The sequence below is a fragment of the Artemia franciscana genome, chromosome 7, assembly GCF_032884065.1.
Source record: "Artemia franciscana chromosome 7, ASM3288406v1, whole genome shotgun sequence".
NCBI lineage: Eukaryota > Metazoa > Arthropoda > Branchiopoda > Anostraca > Artemiidae > Artemia > Artemia franciscana.
In genome coordinates, this window is record NC_088869.1 from 796,659 (window position 1) to 818,749 (window position 22,091).

General features: G+C 34.2%; 1 protein-coding gene across 5 annotated transcripts in view; it reads right to left on the minus strand.

The window, feature by feature from the left end:
- Positions 1-22,091, minus strand: part of LOC136028701 (RNA-binding protein 25-like) — a 110,739-nt gene that overhangs the window by 72,237 nt on the left and 16,411 nt on the right. For all 5 annotated transcript variants that reach the window (XM_065706532.1, XM_065706533.1, XM_065706536.1 and 2 more), the window contains 3 exons: positions 11,767-11,904; positions 9,860-10,033; positions 7,320-7,399 (listed from right to left, as the gene is read on the minus strand). In XM_065706532.1, coding sequence (XP_065562604.1) covers positions 7,320-7,399; positions 9,860-10,033; positions 11,767-11,904 — 392 coding nt within the window. The remainder of the gene's footprint in view (positions 1-7,319; positions 7,400-9,859; positions 10,034-11,766; positions 11,905-22,091) is intronic.

Genomic DNA, 22,091 nt, shown 5'->3' on the forward strand with positions numbered 1-22,091 from the left:
TTTAGTTTTTTTTCTTTTTAGTTTTTTTTATTTTTTTTTAGTTTTGTTTTTCTCCTTTATTTTTCATTTTTTTTCCTTTTTTATTTTTTTTTCTTTTTAGTTTTTTTAGTTTTTTAGCTTTTTTAGTTTTTTTATTAGTTTTTAGTTTTTTTTCTTTTTAGTTTTTTTGTAGTTTTTACCTTTTTTTTAGTTTTTTTAGTTTTTTTTTTACTTATGTCCTGGTCGTCATTTATACTCCCTGTGTCCCGGTCGTCATTTGTGTCCCGGTGCCTTGTTGATGGTGATTGCTAATCGAACATTCCTTGTGTCCCGATCGCTTTCTCTTTGAGTGTCCCGGTCGTCATTTATATTCCCTATGTGCCGGTGTCCCGGTCGTCATTTGTGTCCCGATGTCCCGGTCTGTAATTTCGTCAGTCGAAAACATGACGTCAGTCGACAAATAAACATGACGTCACTCGACAGACACACACACACACAGACAACTTATTTTTATATATATAGATGTAAAAAATACGTCATTTATATTAACTTTATGTATATTATAAAAATATGTTTTTAATGTTATTAAATAAAAAACACCTCGGAAATTTGTAGATTCCGTGGGGTATGCTGACTTCCCGTCACCAGGGTTACATCTTTGAACAGCACGTTCTCCATACGGTTGCCCCACACTAGAAACAGTTCAATGTCAGGGTCTACTTTCAGAATCTACTGAAGTAAACACCCAGCTATTTTTCACTCGTTTCTAATATGTATGACTTCTCTACTTGGCCGTTCTTTTTGTTATAAAGCCTCATACTCAAAATTTTTTCTTTGTTAGTTTGAGTTTGATTAGACTGCAATATTTTTAGACGCACTGATTTGTGACTTTCATGTGTTTATAATAATTATTATATGTAGTTGAGTCACCTACAAACATATTGTTTCCTAAGTTTTGTCTGATCACATAGAAACGTCACTAAAACTCTTTATTTACGTTAATGAGTCCCGACATCCTTGACCTACTGGGTTGATATGACCACCCTTGAAAAAAAAATGAACACGCATCCATGATCTTTCTTGTGGAAAAAATTACAAAATTCCACATTTGTGCAGATAGAAGCTTAAAACCTCTACAGTAAGGCTCTTTGATACGCTGAATCTGATGGTGTGATTTTTATTAAAATTATATGACTTCTAGCGGCTAATTGCCCCTTTTTCGAAAATCAGACAAATTTTCTCAGGCTCGTAGCCTTCGATGGGTAAGATTAAATTGAATGGAACTTGTACATTTTGGAGTCAGCATAATAATCGAATTCTTTTTATATGCCTATTGGTATCAAAGTTCTGATTTTCAGAGTTTCAGTTACTATTGAGCCGGGTGGCTCTTTACTTACAGTTCGTTACTATGAACTGTTTAAAAGTTGTACTCTTTTTACTAAATTTCCCTATTACCAAGCCTTAGAGATGATTTTACATAGACGCTTTTACTAGTATGTTTTCTTCTTAATAGTCCAAATTCTTTGCTATTCTTAATAACTAAAATAAGTGTCAGAGTAGAGTGCGACATGACTGTTGAAATGACAGCTACTTCTCCTGGATATGACGTGATTTTTCTCAGAGACAAGCAACATTCACGTCATATATTTTATTAATAACCAATTTAAATACCTTGTGACAGCGTAGTGGATCAAGCGTCATCCGACAACTTTCGGGCTGAAGTTCGATCCCAGTTGTTGCAAGGAAGAGTTAGCTAGCATGATCTACCGTCAATTTTTTTTTACACACTTGGTTAATTTATGTAAATAATTATTGTGTTTATTCTTAACCAGCGCTGGTTAAAGGAGACAAATAACAAAAAAATATTGTATTAATTTACCAGATTTTGGATATGTTTGTAATGGAACGCAGACTGGACTTGGACTAAAAATAATAAAATATTAAGATAAAATAAGAAATATCGATATAAATATCGATATAATAATAATAAATATCGAGAAAAAATAAAATATTAGAGAAAAACTTCAAAGCTACAAAAAGAATTTACTGAGAACCTAATTCAAATCTTTTTCGGTGGTCTTTGCCAAAGTTTTAAATAACAGAGGTACAGATATGCGAATAGTTTGGGATGTGATTTCTGTGATTTTATTTCTAATTTTTGCTCATTTGATGAAATTTCAACGTCCCACTAATTACGAACTCGAAAAATTTGTGATAATTGCTCCTTGATGTGGCCTGTCTTAATTTATAAATGACTAGTTTATGTTGTCCCTCATTTCTCATGATTGTTCAAAGTTTTGTCTTCATTATTGCTTTTTCAAGCTAAGTTGTCAGTGCTGTTTGACTGACAGTCCAATGTCCTTTCTACCAATTTTCATCTGCTCTCTTCTTCATCTGTCCTTTTTAAGGCTCAAATAAGACGCGCTTGATTTTTTTTTTTTTTTTTTTCAAAAAAGTCAAATCAGCCAAAAGGAAATCTTATTTTGCTCGGTCAAATCTGTCTGGAAATTCCATAATAAAGTATGAAATAACTGAAGACGATCTTCCTGTTACCTATTATATTTCTGTGTATTTGATATACTAAGATACATAGTCAATTTTATTATTTAGATGATTTATTAAGTGGCGTTACGGATGTAATGTCATTTTAATGTTTGAGCAAAAAATATTATATTTTTGGCAATTATTCTTATTTCTCACTTAATTCGTCCAGAGGGAACATTGAATGGAAATTTTATGCATTAGGTTCTCACATTCATGAGAACTAGAGCTTTTTTTTGTGTGTTTTTCCCGGGAAATTCCCCTCAGACGATTAATAAAGGAATAATTTGACTTTTTTTTCGAGAATAGTTTTGGTTCTCAATGAACATTAAAGGCTATTGACATATTAAGATGTTTGCCCCTTCTGTGATTGCTCGGAAAATAGAGGAAGATTGGCTAGATGTTTTCCAGAGAAATTGCCTACGGATTGTTTTGGCTGCCCGACTGACTGATCGTATTTCAAACAGTAGGCTTTACAGAAAGTGTGTTAGATCCCCCCCTTCTTGGGCTATAATGAGTGAATGGTTAAGATGGATAGGGCACGTTCTGTGGAAGAAGGATCACATTACTAAATATTGTCCTTTCTCAGCCAACTGTCCTGGGTTGGCGAAAAAACAAGTCGTCCTCAGTTGGGATGGGAGGATGTCGAAAGTAAAGAGGGAAGCTCTGAAGAGATTGGGATGGGGAATGAGCAAGCGTAGATATGTTGGCCTCTGAGGGTTTGGTGCTGCGGTGATTTGTAAGTAGTAGTAGTATCATGATATTATGACGACATCCACCTCTTGAGTCATGACGATATCCCGACATTCAGTTTTGATGTTTTTGATGTTTTAGACTTTTTCCTGGATTGTTATCTAGGAAAAAGCAATAGTATAATTCGACCTCAGCGAATGCAGTTTTTAGACTCATGAGCAAATTGACATGTGAACTTTTGGTGTAAGTTATATCCTTGTTGCAAATGGTTGCGTCAATTAGGAGGGGGTGCACTCCTCGGATTTTCCCCACCTGTCTTCGAGTGGTTCGAAAAATACATTTTTTAGGGCATATCCCTTGAAAAAATTTCCTTTAAAATACGAGAAGTCTGGGGATGGGATTCAAACTTAGTACCCCCCCCCCCCCCTTCTGATATAGTCAGAATAAGAAATACTTGTATCTTACAGCTATATTCCGTAAAGCCGCTAATGTAAAAACTGGAATAAACTAGAATTCTGTTTATTTCAATTTTTATGGTGACGGCTAATCATGATTCGCCGTCTTTACAAAATAGGAAAATCTCTCCAATTTAGCAAGTTTTTCATTAAAATGTTGAACGTGAATGGGAACTTCCTAGGAGGATTCAAAGAGGGAAGTAAATGAAAATCTCCAATAAAGGTATGAAAGAAAGGTCCAATGAACGGTAGTATTCCTTCCCTTAGAATGAAGGAGAATGCTCTGAAAATTTGCCTGATTTGCAAGAAATGGGATAGACATCCATAAGGATATTTCCCCATCCCAGCAGAGAACAACCTGTTTTTCAGACACCCCTGATGGTTGGCTGAAAACGGCAATCCTTGTTAATTTGTCATTCTTCTTCCAAAGAAAGAGCCAATTTCTGAGCAGAGGCTCTCAAGCAGGGGCGATCTTTGGAAAAAAAAAATTCAAACACAAACCTACAGACGCCCAAGATGTTGAGTTTTCGAGAAAAATTATCAAAAACCAATAAAACCATCCAAGAATTCCTTAAAACATTTTGAATTATTGCTGATCAGATTCAAAATTACGTAACCAAGGTTACTTGAATATTGAAAAAAGACTTCACCACATCTCATCCCAACCACCTTCACATAAAATATCTTATTTCTAAAAAAAAAGTTATTCCAGAAGTGACAGCGCATAAAAATTATTACAAACACCATTTATATTAATCCCATGATGATGTGCTATTGTGCATATTTCAAACTGTGATGGCAAATAAAATTTATGATGTCAGAGAAATTCATTTTTGAATTAGCTACAATTTCAAGCAAGGAAAAATCTTCTATATATATAAAAATAAGTTGTTTGTGTGTGTGTGTGTGTTGACTGACGTCATGTTTGTGTGTCGAATGACGTCATTATAAGGATTGAGCATTATTCCGTCATGGAGTTGTTTGTCGACTCACGGCATGTTTGTCGACTGACGAAATTACAGCCGGGACACCGGGACACAGGGAATATAAATGACGACCGGGACACTCAAAGAGAAATTACAGACTGGGACACCGGGACACAAATAACGACAGGGACACAGGGAATATAAATGACGACCGGGACACAGGGACACAACTACAACGGGGACGCCGGGGGGCACAGGGGGATATATAAATGACGACCGGAACACAGGGAATGTTCGATTAGCAATCGAATGTTCGATAGCTGTTGGGGTGGCGCGAAGCGCCACCCCAACAGCTAGTAGGAAATAACAGTTTGCATCATTCTGCTGCATGTATAGAGAGAACTGCGACTTGTCAGAAGATACATAGAAATAAAGCATACGCTAGGTAGGTCCTCCTCATGACTGAGGTACAATACCTCAGCTTTTTAACCAACCAATTTTAGATTTAACCAACTGAAAAGTCAAATTTTCAGACAGATGGTTTTTGCTCCTGGTAATTCCAAAGGCCCGCTTTCAACTTCAAACTATTTTCGAATGGTTTTCAACCTCTTTTTAAAATTAACCCCACAAGAAAAAATCAAAATTGTCTTTACAATTTATACAAAGCAAAAGTTATCATTCCTTAATCAGCTTTGAATAAAAGTTTCGTCTCGTTAGACAGTTTTGTTTTTTTTCAAAGCTTTCAAAAGTTGTATTTTTAGGCACAGAGTTTGAAGCACGTTTTGAGCGGGTTCGACAAAAAAATTTTCAGTTTCTCCCTGATTTACCCAGCCAAACATAAAAGCGTTTTCATCTTACGAGTTTCAATCAGGTTGGACACGGGTTTTTCAAAATTGGAACACTCTAGAACAGCAGGTTTGAACACGGGTTCTAAGCAGCACCCAAAGCCGTGTTGAACACGGAACTCAAAACGATTATCTGCATAACCCGCGTCAGACTCCGTGTTAGATGTAATGGCTTGAAAACGGGGCTAAAATTTTTTACACTTCCGCTCACTATGGGTCAAAATTCACTACTAGGAATCAGCTACTACTGTAACCATGATATAGCCAAGATATTGTCATAGTTTTCCACTTAGTTGGACCTAGTGACTTAGTTGGACCTAGTAATCTAGTGACAGCGTAGTTGATAAAGTAACGCCTAGAAATTCCAAGTACGGCAGTTCAAACCTGCCCTTTGCATGGCGAACAGTTTTGTTGAACAGTTTTGTTCAATTTCACTGCAATATTGAGTTTTCCAGCTTTATTTCTTTTTATTATGAAGATAGCCTATAGGGAGGGGCGAGCCTTGAGTTAATTCAGCCAAAAATAAATTAATCTCTGGTGACTTCGCGCTTTGAACAGTTCTAGTAGCGGTAGTAGCAGCAGTAGTAGAACAGTTTGCGAAGAAATTAATCTGACAAGAAAGAGACCGTCCACACAGTTTTGTTCAATTTCACTGCAATATTGAGTTTTTCAGCTTTATTTCTTTTTATTATGAAGATTTCATGTTCTAAACGTCATTGGATTTTTCTAAAAAATACAAAATAGAAAAAATGGTACTGACTATAAGTGGATAGTTAGAATTATAGCATGCCCTTCATATAAACTAAGGAGTACTAGCGGCACTCTTAGTGCACCTTTATCCCTCAATAATACGAAAATTCATTATCAGGGTTGCCCCTTAAGAGGCAGCCTAGTAAAGAGCGAACTCTAACCCATAGTAAACGAAAATTGAAAAATGCGTTTTAGAAAAAAAAACTGTAAAGTGAGGTAGAATCACCATTTGAATCATATTATTCCGATTAATTTCAAAGATGAAAATTCCTTGTGAAAATAAATTTACAGGACAGGTAAAACTTTTAAATCAGGTACGTCTTTATAAAAAAATAAAAGGAAGGCTAGGTTAATCAATAGAAAATAAGATTATTAAAAAGATATTAAGACATTAGATAGAAAATAAGGTCATTAAAAAGATATTCGCAGATTTAACAACACTACCCTTCGGAAAAAGCGTTTTTTTATTCAGCCTACTGTGGAATCAAAATAAAAGGAAAAACAGACAAATAAAATAAAAAGACAATATTTTTATTCGAGTTTTTAATGTCTACTGCTACAAACAACTCACCGCAGCACCAAGCCACATGAGGCCAACACAGCTATGCACGCTCCTCCTCCATTCTAATCAATTCAAAGCCTCCATCTTTGCACCTCCCAGGAGGTTCCCAACGTTTGGCTTTAGACGGTTAGCCGAAAAGGACAATCTTAAGCAATATGTCATCATTCATCCACACAACGTGCCCTTGTCAGCTCAATCTTTCTCTCATTATAGCCTTAAAGGGCTAGCTTGAACCCCACTTTTCGTACAGCCTACTGTTTGAAATATGATTAGACGACAGGGTGAAATAAAAAGATCATATTTTTATTCAGGTTTTCACAATCAGATGTATTATTTCGTGGAGGAATCTTAGATGGCATTTGCTGTTTTTTCTGAGAGACACGGTTAAGTTTCCAATCTTCAAAGTTTCGAGTATTGGCACAAAACAAAGTGACTGTTAATGAAATGGGCTAATACGACCCCCATCCCCTTTTTTCTTCTCAACCACATCCGTTTGTATCACAAACCCTAAGCAAATTTAAGGTAAGTTTTAGCAAATATTCAAAAGTTCAAAAATTATTTCACTTACCGAATCATTTTGAGTTAATTGAAGAAGTCGTTCCTGAGTTTTAACGCCAGGGACTGGTAGAGACCTTTCCTTTGGTGGGTCTAAAACATAAAATAGACATTGAAAGTTGATTTTACACTTTATATAACAAGTGAAGGTACCAGCTTTTTTTATTCCATTTTACCTTCCCATGGTATGTTATCTTATGGGTACCAAGGCTAATATAAGGGGGGGGGGCTTTCAATTTCTATACTTCCTTCTTCCTTCGTTTGCCAAATGTAGTTGAGGCACCAAGGACAGTAAAAGCGAAATTTGATCAAGCGGGAACTTCCACAATAGTAGCCTATACATCTTTAAAAATAAGATAAATAAAGAATTCAATTTTAAAGACATCCATAAGTAGTTATGAAGTTTTTGGTTGTGGTATAAAAAGAAAAAAAAAAGAAAAAAAAAAAACGTAGCTCAAATATCAGTAAAAAATAAGCAAACATACACAGCACCGACAGGATAAGGAGCTGTAGTTTTTCTCTGAGATTCTAGCTACCCTTGGGAATCAACGAATTGTTAATGTTTGAGTTTTTATGGGCGGAATGCCTTGTGTATTTAAATAATTAATTTCGCTTAAAAGTCAAAAATTTAAAAACCAAAGCTAAATTTAACCATAAATTCACTGAAAGTGGTTTTTATAAAAAAAAAAAAAAAAAAAAAAGGAGGGATAGGTTAATCAATAGAAAATAAGATCATTACAAAAATAATAATATATTAGAGAAATTAACTATTAAGATATTAACTATTAAAAAATGAACTAACATCCTTTTTATACAATCCTAATAACGGGGGGGGATTAGTGCCAGATTTGTTACTCACTCAATTGGACTATCTGTCATGGCTTTTCTACAATTAGCCATGACTTGATGCCCACAGCTATTCCATTTTAATTTTAACGGTTCATCGTGGCAACATTGACAAAATTATGGTACTGCCTGAAAACTTCACAATGTTGGGAAACCAAAAGGAAAACGTCAAATAACCGCCGTTTCCAGGTGTGAATAGATTCAAGATGAATATAGGGGGGGGGGTGAGTTCTCATTAATTTAATAATTACAAAATTTTTAGTCATCATGTATGCCTTTGCGTAGCAGGAAATACGACAGGCTCAAACGAAGTAACACACAATAGCATCTCCAGAAGTATTAAAGCATATCTGTATTTCAGACTGCAAAGCAGATTCCCAAAAAAGACTGTCCAAAGGACTATTTACCCAAGCTCCTGACGATTTACAAAATAATTTTTATTTTCCCAAACTCTTCCCACAACCAAGAAAACTCTTTTAACGCTTCCTTATGGGTCAGACAAGAGCGCACCTAAGCAAATTGTGAAACATAAATGAAATACTGAATAACTATCAGCTATGCTTTCGAATATTATCAGCTATGTTAAATTATCAGCTATGCTTTCGAATAATTACTGAATAATTATCAGCTATGTTAAATTATCAGCTATGCTTTCGAATAATTACTGAATAATTATCAGCTATGTTAAATTATCAGCTATGCTTTCGAATAATTACTGAATAATTATCAGTTATGTTAAATTATCAGCTATGCTTTCGAATAATTACTGAATAATTATCAGCTATGTTAAATTATCAGCTATGCTTTCGAATAATTACTGAATAATTATCAGCTATGCTTTCGAGTAGCGGCAAATATACTGATATTATCAGCTATGTTAAATTATCAGCTATGCTTTCGAATAATTACTGAATAATTATCAGCTATGTTAAATTATCAGCTATGCTTTCGAATAATTACTGAATAATTATCAGCTATGTTAAATTATCAGCTATGCTTTCGAATAATTACTGAATAATTATCAGTTATGTTAAATTATCAGCTATGCTTTCGAATAATTACTGAATAATTATCAGCTATGCTTTCGAGTAGCGGCAAATATACTGGGCTAAAACGAGACAACACTTATTAAATTTATCTCCACTTAAAGTCCGGCTTGAACACCTTATTCAGCATTTTGGAAATTCCGTCCTAGCCACTAAGAACCACCAATCACTACTACCCGAACCAGCCCCTCCCAATAGTCGAACTCGGTAACTAATCGTTAACTAATCGTTACACCAACTCATTTGTGCCTTCCTTCAAATCGATTTTCAATGCTGAGTTGTAGTGTGTGGTTTTTGTTTAAATGTATGATTTTGTAGAAAAAAGAACGAATTTAGCTATGCTACGATAGTTTTTAAATATACCGATCTCTCTCTCTCTCTCTAACATTCGCACAAAGATTAGAGCATATCTGCACCTAGGACAAGGAAGCAGAACCCCAAGCCAACTGTCTACAGAACCAATTTCCCTAGCCGCCGAAAACCTATTAAAAATGCATTTTATTTGTGTTTCCAAATTCCACCAACCAGGAAAATCCTTGTGTAACCCCCTAAAATGTTCCATAAAATTGCAACTATGGATCGTAGATATACGAATTACTGAATCCCCTTCTGAGTAAATGGCTAAATAACTGAAGAGATAGAACAGGAAAAATTTCCTCACCTTTTCTAATTTCCATAGCCAACATGGCAGGTTCGTTATCTCTCACAATTTTTCTTACCATTCTCATCACTTGCTCATCTTCCCTCTTCATTTCTTCAGTAAAAAATGGATCCTCCGAAGTGACTTCTTCTTCTTTCTTAGGAGATCTGGCTTGATCCTCTTTGACTCTTTTGGCTTAAATTACAAAAGAGCAAGTAAATAAAAGGTTATAGCTTTGCATAGTTTTACAGATGATCAGTTAATGATCTAATGTCATTGCAGTCATTTAACGTCGTTAATTCTTCCTTTTTAAGAGACCTGGCTCGATCTTCTTTGACTTTTTTAGGCTTAAATTACAAAAGAGCAAGTAAATACAAGGTCATAGCTTTGCAGATAGTCAGTTAATGATATAATGTCATTTAATTTCATTGCAACATGGCCTGATCTTCTTTGATTTTCTTGGTTTAGTTCCGCTTGGTTTATATTTTCTTGGTTAAGTTCCACCACGGAAAAAATGGGGTAGCAAAGTTGAAATGCTACTTGGCAGTTTTCAAATTTGTTGGCAGATTTTGTCTGAAAATATCACTTTTACATATAGAGATACTTTTGCTCAAACAAAAGTTGTCAAAATACAAGTTGTGCTTCTAAAATGCCGGCAGCTTTTGAAATTCTGTCGAATTCTGCTACTGGCAGCTTTCGAACTTTGCCCATACCAGACAAAGTTCACAGCTTTACAAAGTTCAACTGTTTGTCACTTAATAAGCTCTGTTTTTCTTTGTAAAAAGAAAATAAATAAAATTTATTATGATAAATAAATTAAAGATGTTTAAATAATATAATCTAAATACGATTTATTAAATAAACAAAATTTATTTAATAATAATAATACAAGTTAATAGGTTTACATACCTCAACAGACTGTCATATAACGAGCTCTGTTTTTTCGTGTGTTTTTTTGGAAAAAAGAAAATAAATACAATTTTACAATTTTGGAAGCCTTATTCCCATCCAGTTGTTCATTTAGCATAAGTAAATGTAATTCAAAAATAATATAAGCAAAGATATACAAAACATCTTCCATTATATTCAAACCTCTTCTCCAAATTAAGCCTGTTAGTTTGCAAAAGTTAGCCGTCTTCTTTTTTCTACCCTTAATTAACTAATACCGAGACAGCGCTTAATTCTATGATAAGAGACAGAGGGTAAAGCACATTATCACAAGACACTTAAAAATAATGTTGGACATTTTCAGTTCAACACCCGAGGAAGCCTGTATCGAAATTCCAAACCTTTTACAAAGAAGACTTAGAAACTCATTGATATGGGTTTTATTGCTCTAAGTAATTATACCCGATTACAAGTAATTTAAGGACATATATTTAACTCTAGAAGCTCGTATTATACGTGCTTTTCAAATGAGTAAAAATTTACCCACAGGCTTTAGCCTGATCTAAACTACGAAATTAGGTCCAAAGAATCTAGCATCAGAAGAATGCGGCAATTATGGGGCTGACTTCTAACTGACGCAGGCTTAAGCCAAATGTCATGTTAATTGGTTAATGTCATATATCTGACAACTTTATTTCAAGGCCACGCTCCAGGGGGGGGAGGGTGAACGCCCTCTTCCGAAAAGTTTTTTCAAATCGTAAAAACGACACAAAAATGAATATAAACAAATTTATATGCGTTTTTTTTTAAATCACTCCCCTGAAACACATAGGGCGTCACTGAGTAGCCTCCAATCTTCCCTTCAGTGGACCGCTGCGTGGATGTCCTCCCACTCTGGGATTAGACTAGTCTGGAAAGCTCTTCTGTCGTGCTCGTATGTTCTACGGAGCACAAATTTTCTGAGCTAATGTTGAAACTTACCCCCCCCCCAAAAAAAAAAATGAACAATAAAATATAAACGAAGTTAAATAATTACTTACTTTTGAATTCTTCAAGCAAAGTTTTTGTCTTTGCATCTACTTTGACCACTAGCTTCTTGTCCATTATCTGCCAATCATGTAAGACTCGAATGGCTCGCAAAGCGGACTCGGGGCTGGCAAATTCACAAAAACCGAATGCTGAAAAATGCAAGATAGGTGGTAAAATTTATTCTGGCAAAAGATTATGCGGTTCGTAATCTCGAACCACACAAAAAAACTCCATTACAAATGAAAAAGACCCGATCGAGGTCCTGACCGCTAAAAGCTTACAGACTCCACATTCATTGATTAAACACATCCAAGTGATAGATTTTACCAAAACTCTGCCATTTCCCAAGTCGAGAGGCTCCAGCGATTTACTGAAGCGCAGACCTGAGGATCTAGGCTCTCGTAAGTCACATAAACAAGACCTAAGTTCATAGGAAATTTCTATACTGTATTTGCACATAGCTGCACTCCTTCGTTCTCCCGTATTTCTAGCTTTGTAAGAGACACGACGCCTTTCAATAGTCCTAGCTATAGTAAGTCCTAGCCAATAGTCAAGCTAAGAATCGGCCAGGCTAATGCATCTTTCAGGAAACTGTCTCCAATTTGGCGCAGCCAGTAGTACTGTCTTTGACTCAAGCTGAGGCTGTTCAACCTGCAACATCCTCTCAACGCTTTGCTATGGTTCTGAAACTAACACGTAGATCAAATACATGAAAAGAAACTCCTCACGTTCGAAACACGTGTTTAACGCGTATTCTAAATATCCACTAGTCCCAAAAAGTAACAATCGCTACTATACGACAGAGAATATCTCAGCCACTGGTAACCGAAGTGATCAAATATAGGAAATGCAGATAGCTCGGTCATGTCATCCGCATGCCCGAAACTTGACTACCGAAGATCGTCCTTCAGTGGCAGCCACGTGGTACCAGAAGAAGAGGACGCCCCAAAAACACCCTACGATGCAGCTATTAGGCTGGCTTCACAAACCTCAATGTCTCAATCCAACCTGAATGGGAAGATGTCTGGGCGGCCGCAGCGATGAGAGATGACTAGTGACTATTCTTGGATGCCCTAAGCACCTCTGGAGGCGCAGGAGGATCTAAGGTCTAAAATATCACTACCACTACAACTATCACTACTACTAATACCACAATACTCCACTTACAATATTGAGAGGAAATCTGAACTAAATTAAAAGATGCAATGAACATATACATTGTCAAGAGAGCGTACCTTAAGGATTAACAAGGGTATTAAGTTGGAGCTTTCAGAGAATACTTAAAAGGGAAGATAATCTGACCAAAAGGCTATATAGACACGCTATTACCAATACTACTAACACTGCTACATTTACTTTTAGGTACTAATACTCCTACTATTGCTTCAACTACTACTTTTATTGTAACTACTTGTAAGGCTAAGGGCATTGAGATGAAAATTCGAAAAAACAGATTATCAAAAGGACTTATCAGCAATGACTAGTTGTATCAAGTTGAAAGTTAAAGTTACTACTATTACAACTATGCATAATGAAATGAAGATGAAATATTCATATATATATGCTATGCTACATAGCAAACTATGAGTGTTAAGATGAAGCTTTTAAGGAATATATATGGTGAACTAAATCAAAACTAACTATGAACACGTGGATCTTCAAAAAAGTGACAAAGCAATATCTCAAGAACAGCTTACATTATTAAGTTTGACCTTTAAGGGTAATTTGTGGCGGATTCTGAACTAGCCAGAAGGAACTATGTGTATACTATCAATACTAACGCAACAATTACTGTAACTCATGAAGCTAAGGGTATTAAGATGAAACTTTTAGGGAACGTTAAGGGGGAGTTTTAATTAAACGAAGAAACAATATGCATGCAGGTTTCCAGAAGGGCATGTAAGCAATATCATCGGCAGTACCACTCCATAATAGCTAGAAATATGATTGAAACTTAAAGGAGCTAATTCGGTTCAAATTTAGAAGTTCGAGTGCCCCTTTTAAGACTGGAGCCCTTCTCCGAGCCCATTAATTTTCTAGACACATCCAGTCAAAATTTTGAGAGTCATTTTGTTGAGCGTAGTGGAACAATTCAGAAACTATGTCTCTAAGGATGTTGGGTATGTCAATCCCCCATAATTATGCAATTGACCCATTATGCTGTAAAACTAAATAAAAAAGCACTGTGTATATAGTTGCCAATAAGACACCTCAGCAATATCTCAAGAACGACTGGGGGTATTAGGTTGAAACTTTCAGGGCCACTGCTTTTACTACTTCTGCTCTTACAATTCAAATAAATCAAAAGAGAGTAAGTATACCCAGCTTGTCAAAGAGCATAGATAGTGTTTTGGAATTATATTAAGTTTTAATTTTCAGGTCAACTTGAGGAGGTATAAAATTAAATTAAACAATACTATTTCTGTCCAGATTAGAAATTTTGAAAAAGTTTCTTCAATATGCAAATAGCAAGCCAAGGCGCTTCACGCCGCCACCCCCCTAGCCCCCCCCCCCCGCGAGCGTATGTCGTTACGCGCCATATTAGTTACGCAAAATTGTAGTTGTGTCCCTGTGTCCCACCTGTGAATAAATATATATATATATATATATATATATATATATATATATATATATATATATATATATATATATATATATATATATATATACATATATATATATATATATATATATATATATATATATATATATATATATATATATATATATATATATATGTTTTTAACTACGTAAAACTTGCGAATATACAACATTCTTCTGTCCCATTGTCTGTGCATATAAATAGATTGTCAGGTTTACCGACTCTTGAACATATAACATATAATTGTCTATGGGAAAACAATCCGTATTCAGATCTATACCGCATTTTTCTAATGATTGCCCTTGAGCTTTGTTGATGGTGATTGCTAATCGAATATTCCTTGTGTCCCCGTCGTCATTTATATATCCCCCCTGTGCCCTTCCGGCGTCCCCGTTGTAGTTGTGTCCCTGTGTCCCGATCGTCATTTATATTCCCTGTGTCCCGGTGTCTCAGTCTGCAATTTCTCTTTGAGTGTCCCGGTCGTCATTTGTGTCCCGGTCATCATTTGTGTCCCGGTCTGTAATTTCTCTTTGAGTGTCCCGGTCGTCATTTATATTCCTTGTGTCCCGGTCGTCATTTGTGTCCCGGTGTCCGAGTCTGTAACGTCATAAAGTCTTCAATGGCTCTGGTGGTGCAGCCAGTTGAGGAAGTTTAACTTTTCCTTTGAGCCTCAAGCCTGTTTTCACGTAGTTCTTGTGATTCTTTGGCACACTTTCTTTTGGTAATTTCGCTTTGAGCCGCGAGCCCGTTTTCACATTGTTCTTGTGATTCCTCGGCACGGTTTATTTTGGTAATTTCTCTTTGAGACGCAAGCGTGTTTTCACGCTGTTCATGTGATTCCTCGGCACACTTTCTTTTCTTACTTTCTCTATTAGCCGCAAGCCTTTTGGCACTAGCTCTTTGAGCAGCTTCCTCGGCTGTTTCTTCTGCCATTGTAGGATTTATACTAAAATATCTCTTTGAATTAACTCTTTGAGCAGCTTCCTCGGCTGTTTCTTCTGCCATTGTAAGATTTATACTAAAATATCTCTTTGAATCGCCCCCTTATATACTTTTAATGACGTCATATGCGTACAAACAAACAAACAACTTATTTATATATATATATATATATATATATATATATATATATATATATATATATATATATATATATATATATATATATATATATATATATATTTATATATATTTATATATATATATATATATATATATATATATATATATACATACATATATATATATATATATATATATATATATATATATTATATATATATATATACTTACATATATATATATATATATATATATATATATATATATATACTAGCTATATATACTATACTACATATATACTACGCGCCATTGTAGTTGTGTCTCTGTGTCCCACTTGTGAATATAGATAGATATATATATATATATATGTTTTTAACTACGTAAAACTTGCGAATATACAACATTCTTCGCTGTCCGATTGTCTGTGCATATAAATAGATTGTCGGGTTTACCGACTCTTGAACATGCAATATATAATTGTCCATGGGAAAAACAATCCGTATTCAGATCTATACCTCATTATTCTAATGATTGCCCTTGAACCTTGTTGATGGTGATTGCTAATCGAACATTTCCTGTGTCCCCGTCGTCATTTTATATATCCCCCTGTGCCCCCTCCCCGGCGTCCCCGTTGTAGTTGTGTCCCTGTGTCCCAGTCGTCATTTATATTCCCTGTGTCTCGGTCGTCATTTGTGTCCCGGTGTTTTTTCAAGTTTTTTTCTTTTTAGGTTTTTTCTTTTTTTAGCTTATTTCGCGCCATATTTGTTACGCGCCATTGTAATTGTGTCCCTGTGTCCCACCTGTGAATATTATTAAGGTCAAATCCACTGCGCCACCACAGGACACCACCTGTGAATATAAATAGATATATATATATATATATGTTTGTAAAACTTGCGAATATACAACATTCTTCGCTGTCCCATTGTCTGTGAATATAATATCCCCCCTGTACCCCCCGCGTCCCCGGTGTAGTTGTGGCACTGTATCCCGGTCGTCATTTATATTCCCTGTGTCCCGGTCGTTATTTGTGTCCCGTTGTCCCAGTCTGTAATTTCTCTTTGAGTGTCCCGGTCGTCATTTGTGTCCCGGTGTCCCGGTCTGTAATTTTGTCAGTCGACAAACAACTTCATGACGACTTACAGCTCAATCCTTATAATGACGTCAGTCGACAAATAAGACATCAGTCGACACGCAAACATGACGTCAGTCGACAGACACACAAACAAACAAATTATTTATATATATATAGATGTATCGTAATATATAAAAAAGAAGTTGTCTGTGTGTCTGTCGAGTGACGTCATGTTTGTGTGTCGACTGACGTCATGTTTGTCGACTGACGAAATTACAGACCGGGACATCGGGACACAAATGACGACCGGGACACTGGGACATAGGGAATACAAATGACGACCGGGACACTCAAAGAGAAAGCGACCAGGACACAAGGAATGTTCGATTAGCAATCACCATCAACAAAGCACTGGGACACAAATGACGACCGGGACACAGGGAATATAAATGGCGACCAGGACACTCAAAGAGAAATTAAAGACCGGGACACCGGAACACAAATGACGACCGGGACAAAAATGACGACCGGGACAAAAATGACGACCAGGACACCGGGAATATAAATGACGACCGCGACACTCAGAGAAATTACAGACTGGGACACCGGGACACAAATGACGACCGGGACACAGGGAAACAACTACAACGGAGACGCCGGGGGGCACATGGGGGATATATAAATGACAACGGTGACACAGGGAATGTTCGATTAGCAATCACCATCCAACAAAGCTCAAGGGCAATCCTTAGAATAATGAGGTATAGATCTGAATACAGATTGTTTTTCCCATGGACAATTATATGTTGCATGTTCAAGAGTCGGTAAACCTGACAATCTATTTATATGCACAGACAATGGGACAGCCAAGAATGTTGTATATTCGCAAGTTTTACGTAGTGTTATAAATATATATATATATATATATATATATATATATATATATATATATATATATATATATATATATATATATATATATATATATATATATATATATATTATATATATATATATATTATATATATATATATATATATATATATATATATTTATATATATATATATATATATATATATATATATATATATATATATATATATATATATATATATATATATATATATATATATATATCAAACAGTTCGTGGTAACGAACTGTAGTAAGGAGCGACCCGGCTCAATAGTAAACGAAACTCTAAAAAACAGAATTTCGATACTAAAAGATATATCAAAAGAATCGGATTTTTATGCTGATTTTAAATATATAAATTTCATCAAATTTAGTCTTTGTCATCAAAAGTTACGAGCCTGAGAAAATTTGCCTTATTTTGGAAAATAGGGGGTAACACCCCCTAAAAGTCATAGGATCTTAACGAAAATTACACCATCGCATTCAGCGTATCAGAGAACCCTATAGAAAAAATTCCAAGGTCCAATCTACAAAAATGTGGAATTTCGTATTTTTTGCCAGAAGACAAATCACGGGTGCGTGTTTATTTGTTTTTTTGTTTGTTTTTTTTTTCCCAGGGGTCATCGTATCGACCAAGTGGTCCTAGAGTGTTGCAAGAGGGCTCATTCTAACGGAAATGAAAAGTTCTAGTGCCCTTTTTAAGTGACCAAAAAAATTGGAGGGCACCTAGGCCCCCTCCCACGCTCATTTTTTTCCCAAAGTCAACGGATCAAAATTTTGAGATAGCCATTTTGTTCCGCATAGTTGAAAACCATAATAACTATATCTTTGGGGATGACTTACCCCCCACAGTCCCTGGGGGAGGGGCTGCAAGTTACAAACTTTGACCAATGTTTACATACAGTAATGGTTACTGGGAAGTATACCGACGTTATCAGGGGGATTTTTTTGGTTTGGGTGTGGGGTTCAGGGGAGGGGGCTATATGGGAGGATCTTTCCTTGGAGGAGTATTTCATGGGGGAAGAGAAATTCAATGAAAAGGGCGCAGGACTTTCTAGCATTACTATAAAAAAAACAATGAAAATATAAACATGAAAAAGTTTTTTCAATTGAAAGTAAGGAGAAGCTTAAAACGAACAGAGATTATTACGCATATGAAGGGTTCTAAAAATACTTTAGCATACAGAGCGAGGTATTTAGGAGGAGATAAATACTTCGCTCTTTATGCTAAAAAATTTTTAAATAATTTCAACTATTTATTCTACGGCCTTTCTGATTCAGGGGTCATTCTTAATGAATTGGGATAAAACGTAACGTAAGTTACGTAAGTTATGTACGTTTGTTACGTAAGTTAATTCTTAAGTTACGTTTTTTTTTACTAATAAAAACGTTCGTTAAAAATTAAAAGATCTAGTTGCCTTTTTGAGTAACCGAAAAATTGGAGGGCAACTAGACCTGCTTCCCCACCCCTTATTTCTCAAAATCGTCTGATCAAAACTAAGAGAAAGCCATTTAGCCAAAAAAGAATTAATATGCAAATTTCATTTTAGTAATTTATGTACGGAGAGCCAAAATCAGACATGCATTAATTCAAAAACTTTCAGAAATTAAATAAAAAAAAAAACAAGTTTTTTTAAATGAAAGTAAGGAGCGACATTAAAACTTAAAACGAACAGAAATTACTCCGTATATGAAAGGGGCTTTTCCTCCTCGACACCCCGCTCCTTGCGCTAAAGTTTGATTCTTTCTCGCAACTCTACTTTTTAAAACAATAAAAAACTTAGCGTAAGGAGCGGGGTGTCGAGGAGGAAAAGCCCCTTTCATATACGGAGTAATTTCTGTTCGTTTTAAGTTTTAATGTCGCTCCTTACTTTCATTTAAAAAAACTTGTTTTTTTTTTATTTAATATATATATATATATTCACAGGTGGGACACAGGGACACAACTACAATGGCGCGTAACTAATATGGCGCGTAACGACTTACGCGCGCGGGGGGCTTGGGGGGCGTGGAGCGCCTTTTTTCTTTTTATTTTATTTTTGTTTTTACCTTTTTTTAGCTGTTTGTTTTTTTTCTTTTTTTCTTTTTAGTTTTTTTTCTTTTTAGTTTTTTTGTAGTTTTTACCTTTTTTAGTATTTTTTTATTTTTATTTTTATTTTTTTTAGTTTTCTTTTTCTCCTTTATTTTTCAGTTTTTTTTCCTTTTTTAGTTTTTTTTTTCTTTTTTAATTTTGAAAAAAAATTTTGTTTTTTTTCCTTTTTTTTCTTTTTGGTTTTTTTTTTTGGATTTTACCTTTTTTTAGCTTTTTGAATTTTTATTTCTTTTTTCTTTTTAGTTTTTCTTGTAGTTTTTACCTTTTTTAGTTTTTTTATTTTTTTTTTAGTTTTCTTTTTCTCCTTTATTTTTCAGTTTTTTCCTTTTTTAGTTTTTTTTCTTTTTTAGTTTTTAGTTTTTTTAGTTCTTTACCTTTTTTTAGTTTTTTAGCATTTTTTAGTTTTTTTATTAGTTTTTAGTTTTTTTTCTTTTTTGTTTTTTTTTGTAATTTTTACCTTTTTTAGTTTCTTTTTAGTTTTTTCTCTTTTTTAGTTTTTTGTTTTTTACCTTTTTTTTAGCTTTTTTAGTTTTTTTTAGTTTTTTTTCTTTTTAGTTTTTTTTTTGTAGTCTTAACCTGTTTTTAGTTTGTTTTTTCTTCTATTGTATTAATACTAAAGTCAAGGTTCGAACCTGGAACCTCTCGAACCTAGAATCTGGAACATCACGCGTTACCAACTCAGTTACATCGGCTTGAATACTTTCGTTTTTGAATTGGTATATGATGAAATAATTCAGACGTCATATGCGGACAAACATGACGTCACTCGACAGACAGACCAACAGACAACTTATTTATATATATATTATATATATATATATATATATATATATATATATATATATATATATATATATATATATATATATATATATATATATATATATATATATATATATATATATATATATATATATATATATATATATATATATATATATATATATATATATATATATATATATATATATATATATTATATATATATATATATATATATATATATATATATATATATATATATATATATATATATATATATATATATATATATATATATATATATATATATATATATATATATATATATATATATATATATATATATATATATATATATATATATATATATATATATATATATATATATATATATATATATATATATATATATATATATATATATATATATATATATATATATGTATATAACAAAAATCCAAGAAAAAGACTATCAATAAAAGCAAACAGAAATTAATTTAAAAAAGAAACTTGTTCCACAAAACAAGTTTTTGTAAGAAAAGTAGAGCTCCATTAAGCCAAAAATGAGCAAAAATTTATTCAAATAACCCTCCAAGCTTAAAACTACCATAAAGAACCATCAATAAATAAATAAAACCCAAAACGAACAGAAATTAAAGTAAATAACCGAGTGAAACTCAAAACGAGCAAAAATTGACACGAGTAGGTCTGACAACCCCCATACTTCTCAAGACCAGAAAATGATTTACAATTTACTGAAAACAAAATATATTTTATATGTTTTCACTTTTTTATTTTAATACATAAAAAATTATAACACTAAGAAATAAATATCAGTTTACATACATTCTTTTTTCTTTTAACGAGGGCATCTTGCTTGGTAATACACGGTAAAAATACAGAAATTCTGCTGGATAGCATTGATAAAAGTGAGAATGTGAAAATAACAATTTTGACCACTATAACTATAATTGATACAACCTGGAAAAATGTCAGTTGTACCACCCTACATAACTGCTTAGATAGTGGGTTTGCTAAAGAAATAGAAAACCCCTTAGGGTTATCAGGATCACGAGATTTAACGGGACATAGAGTGATTACTTCTACCCAACTGTGATGAGTTTACTTTTGAGGATTTTGTACCCATGGACAATGAAATTGCTGCCCATGGTGTTTTTAGCCGATACTGAATTGTTGACTTTTCAAGAGGAGGCGAAGGATGAAAAGGAGAAACTAGTCACATTCAGCGGGCAAGATTGTCCATCAGCACCTTACGTTCCTAGCTCTTTTAGAACAGAAACAAGTGATAATTTCTTTACTGCTCTCATCGCATTGAAAATGAATTGGACAATGTAAGAAGGAAGTCGCTTCATCCGATAATTCACATATTACTTAACAAAATCGTTTTTTCGCCCGCATTATTTTTAACATACATACGAGATTGAGATTAAATAAAATAGTTTATATGTATATACATATTTGTCTTATGTATTTTTAACAGAGCATTTGTTTATTTTAAATTCTTCATTGTTCCTTCTATATTATTTGAACTCTTGTTATTTTGAACATCTCGGTAACATGAATTTTTCCTCTGGTCCCTTGAGTTTCAAATTATCGAGAATCGACTCTACCGGCCAAGATACTAGGAGCTTGGTTTCTGATTCGAGTAAATCGTCTACCAATAAAAGGGGGGCCAATATTATAACAGGGCACCAATAGCTTTCTCACTTGAGAAGTTTTTTTTGGAGGAGGGGATGATATCCCAGATAGGAAGGGATGAGTTCCAGATGATCTCGCGAACATGCTAAAAAATTTTAATGGGTCAGGAT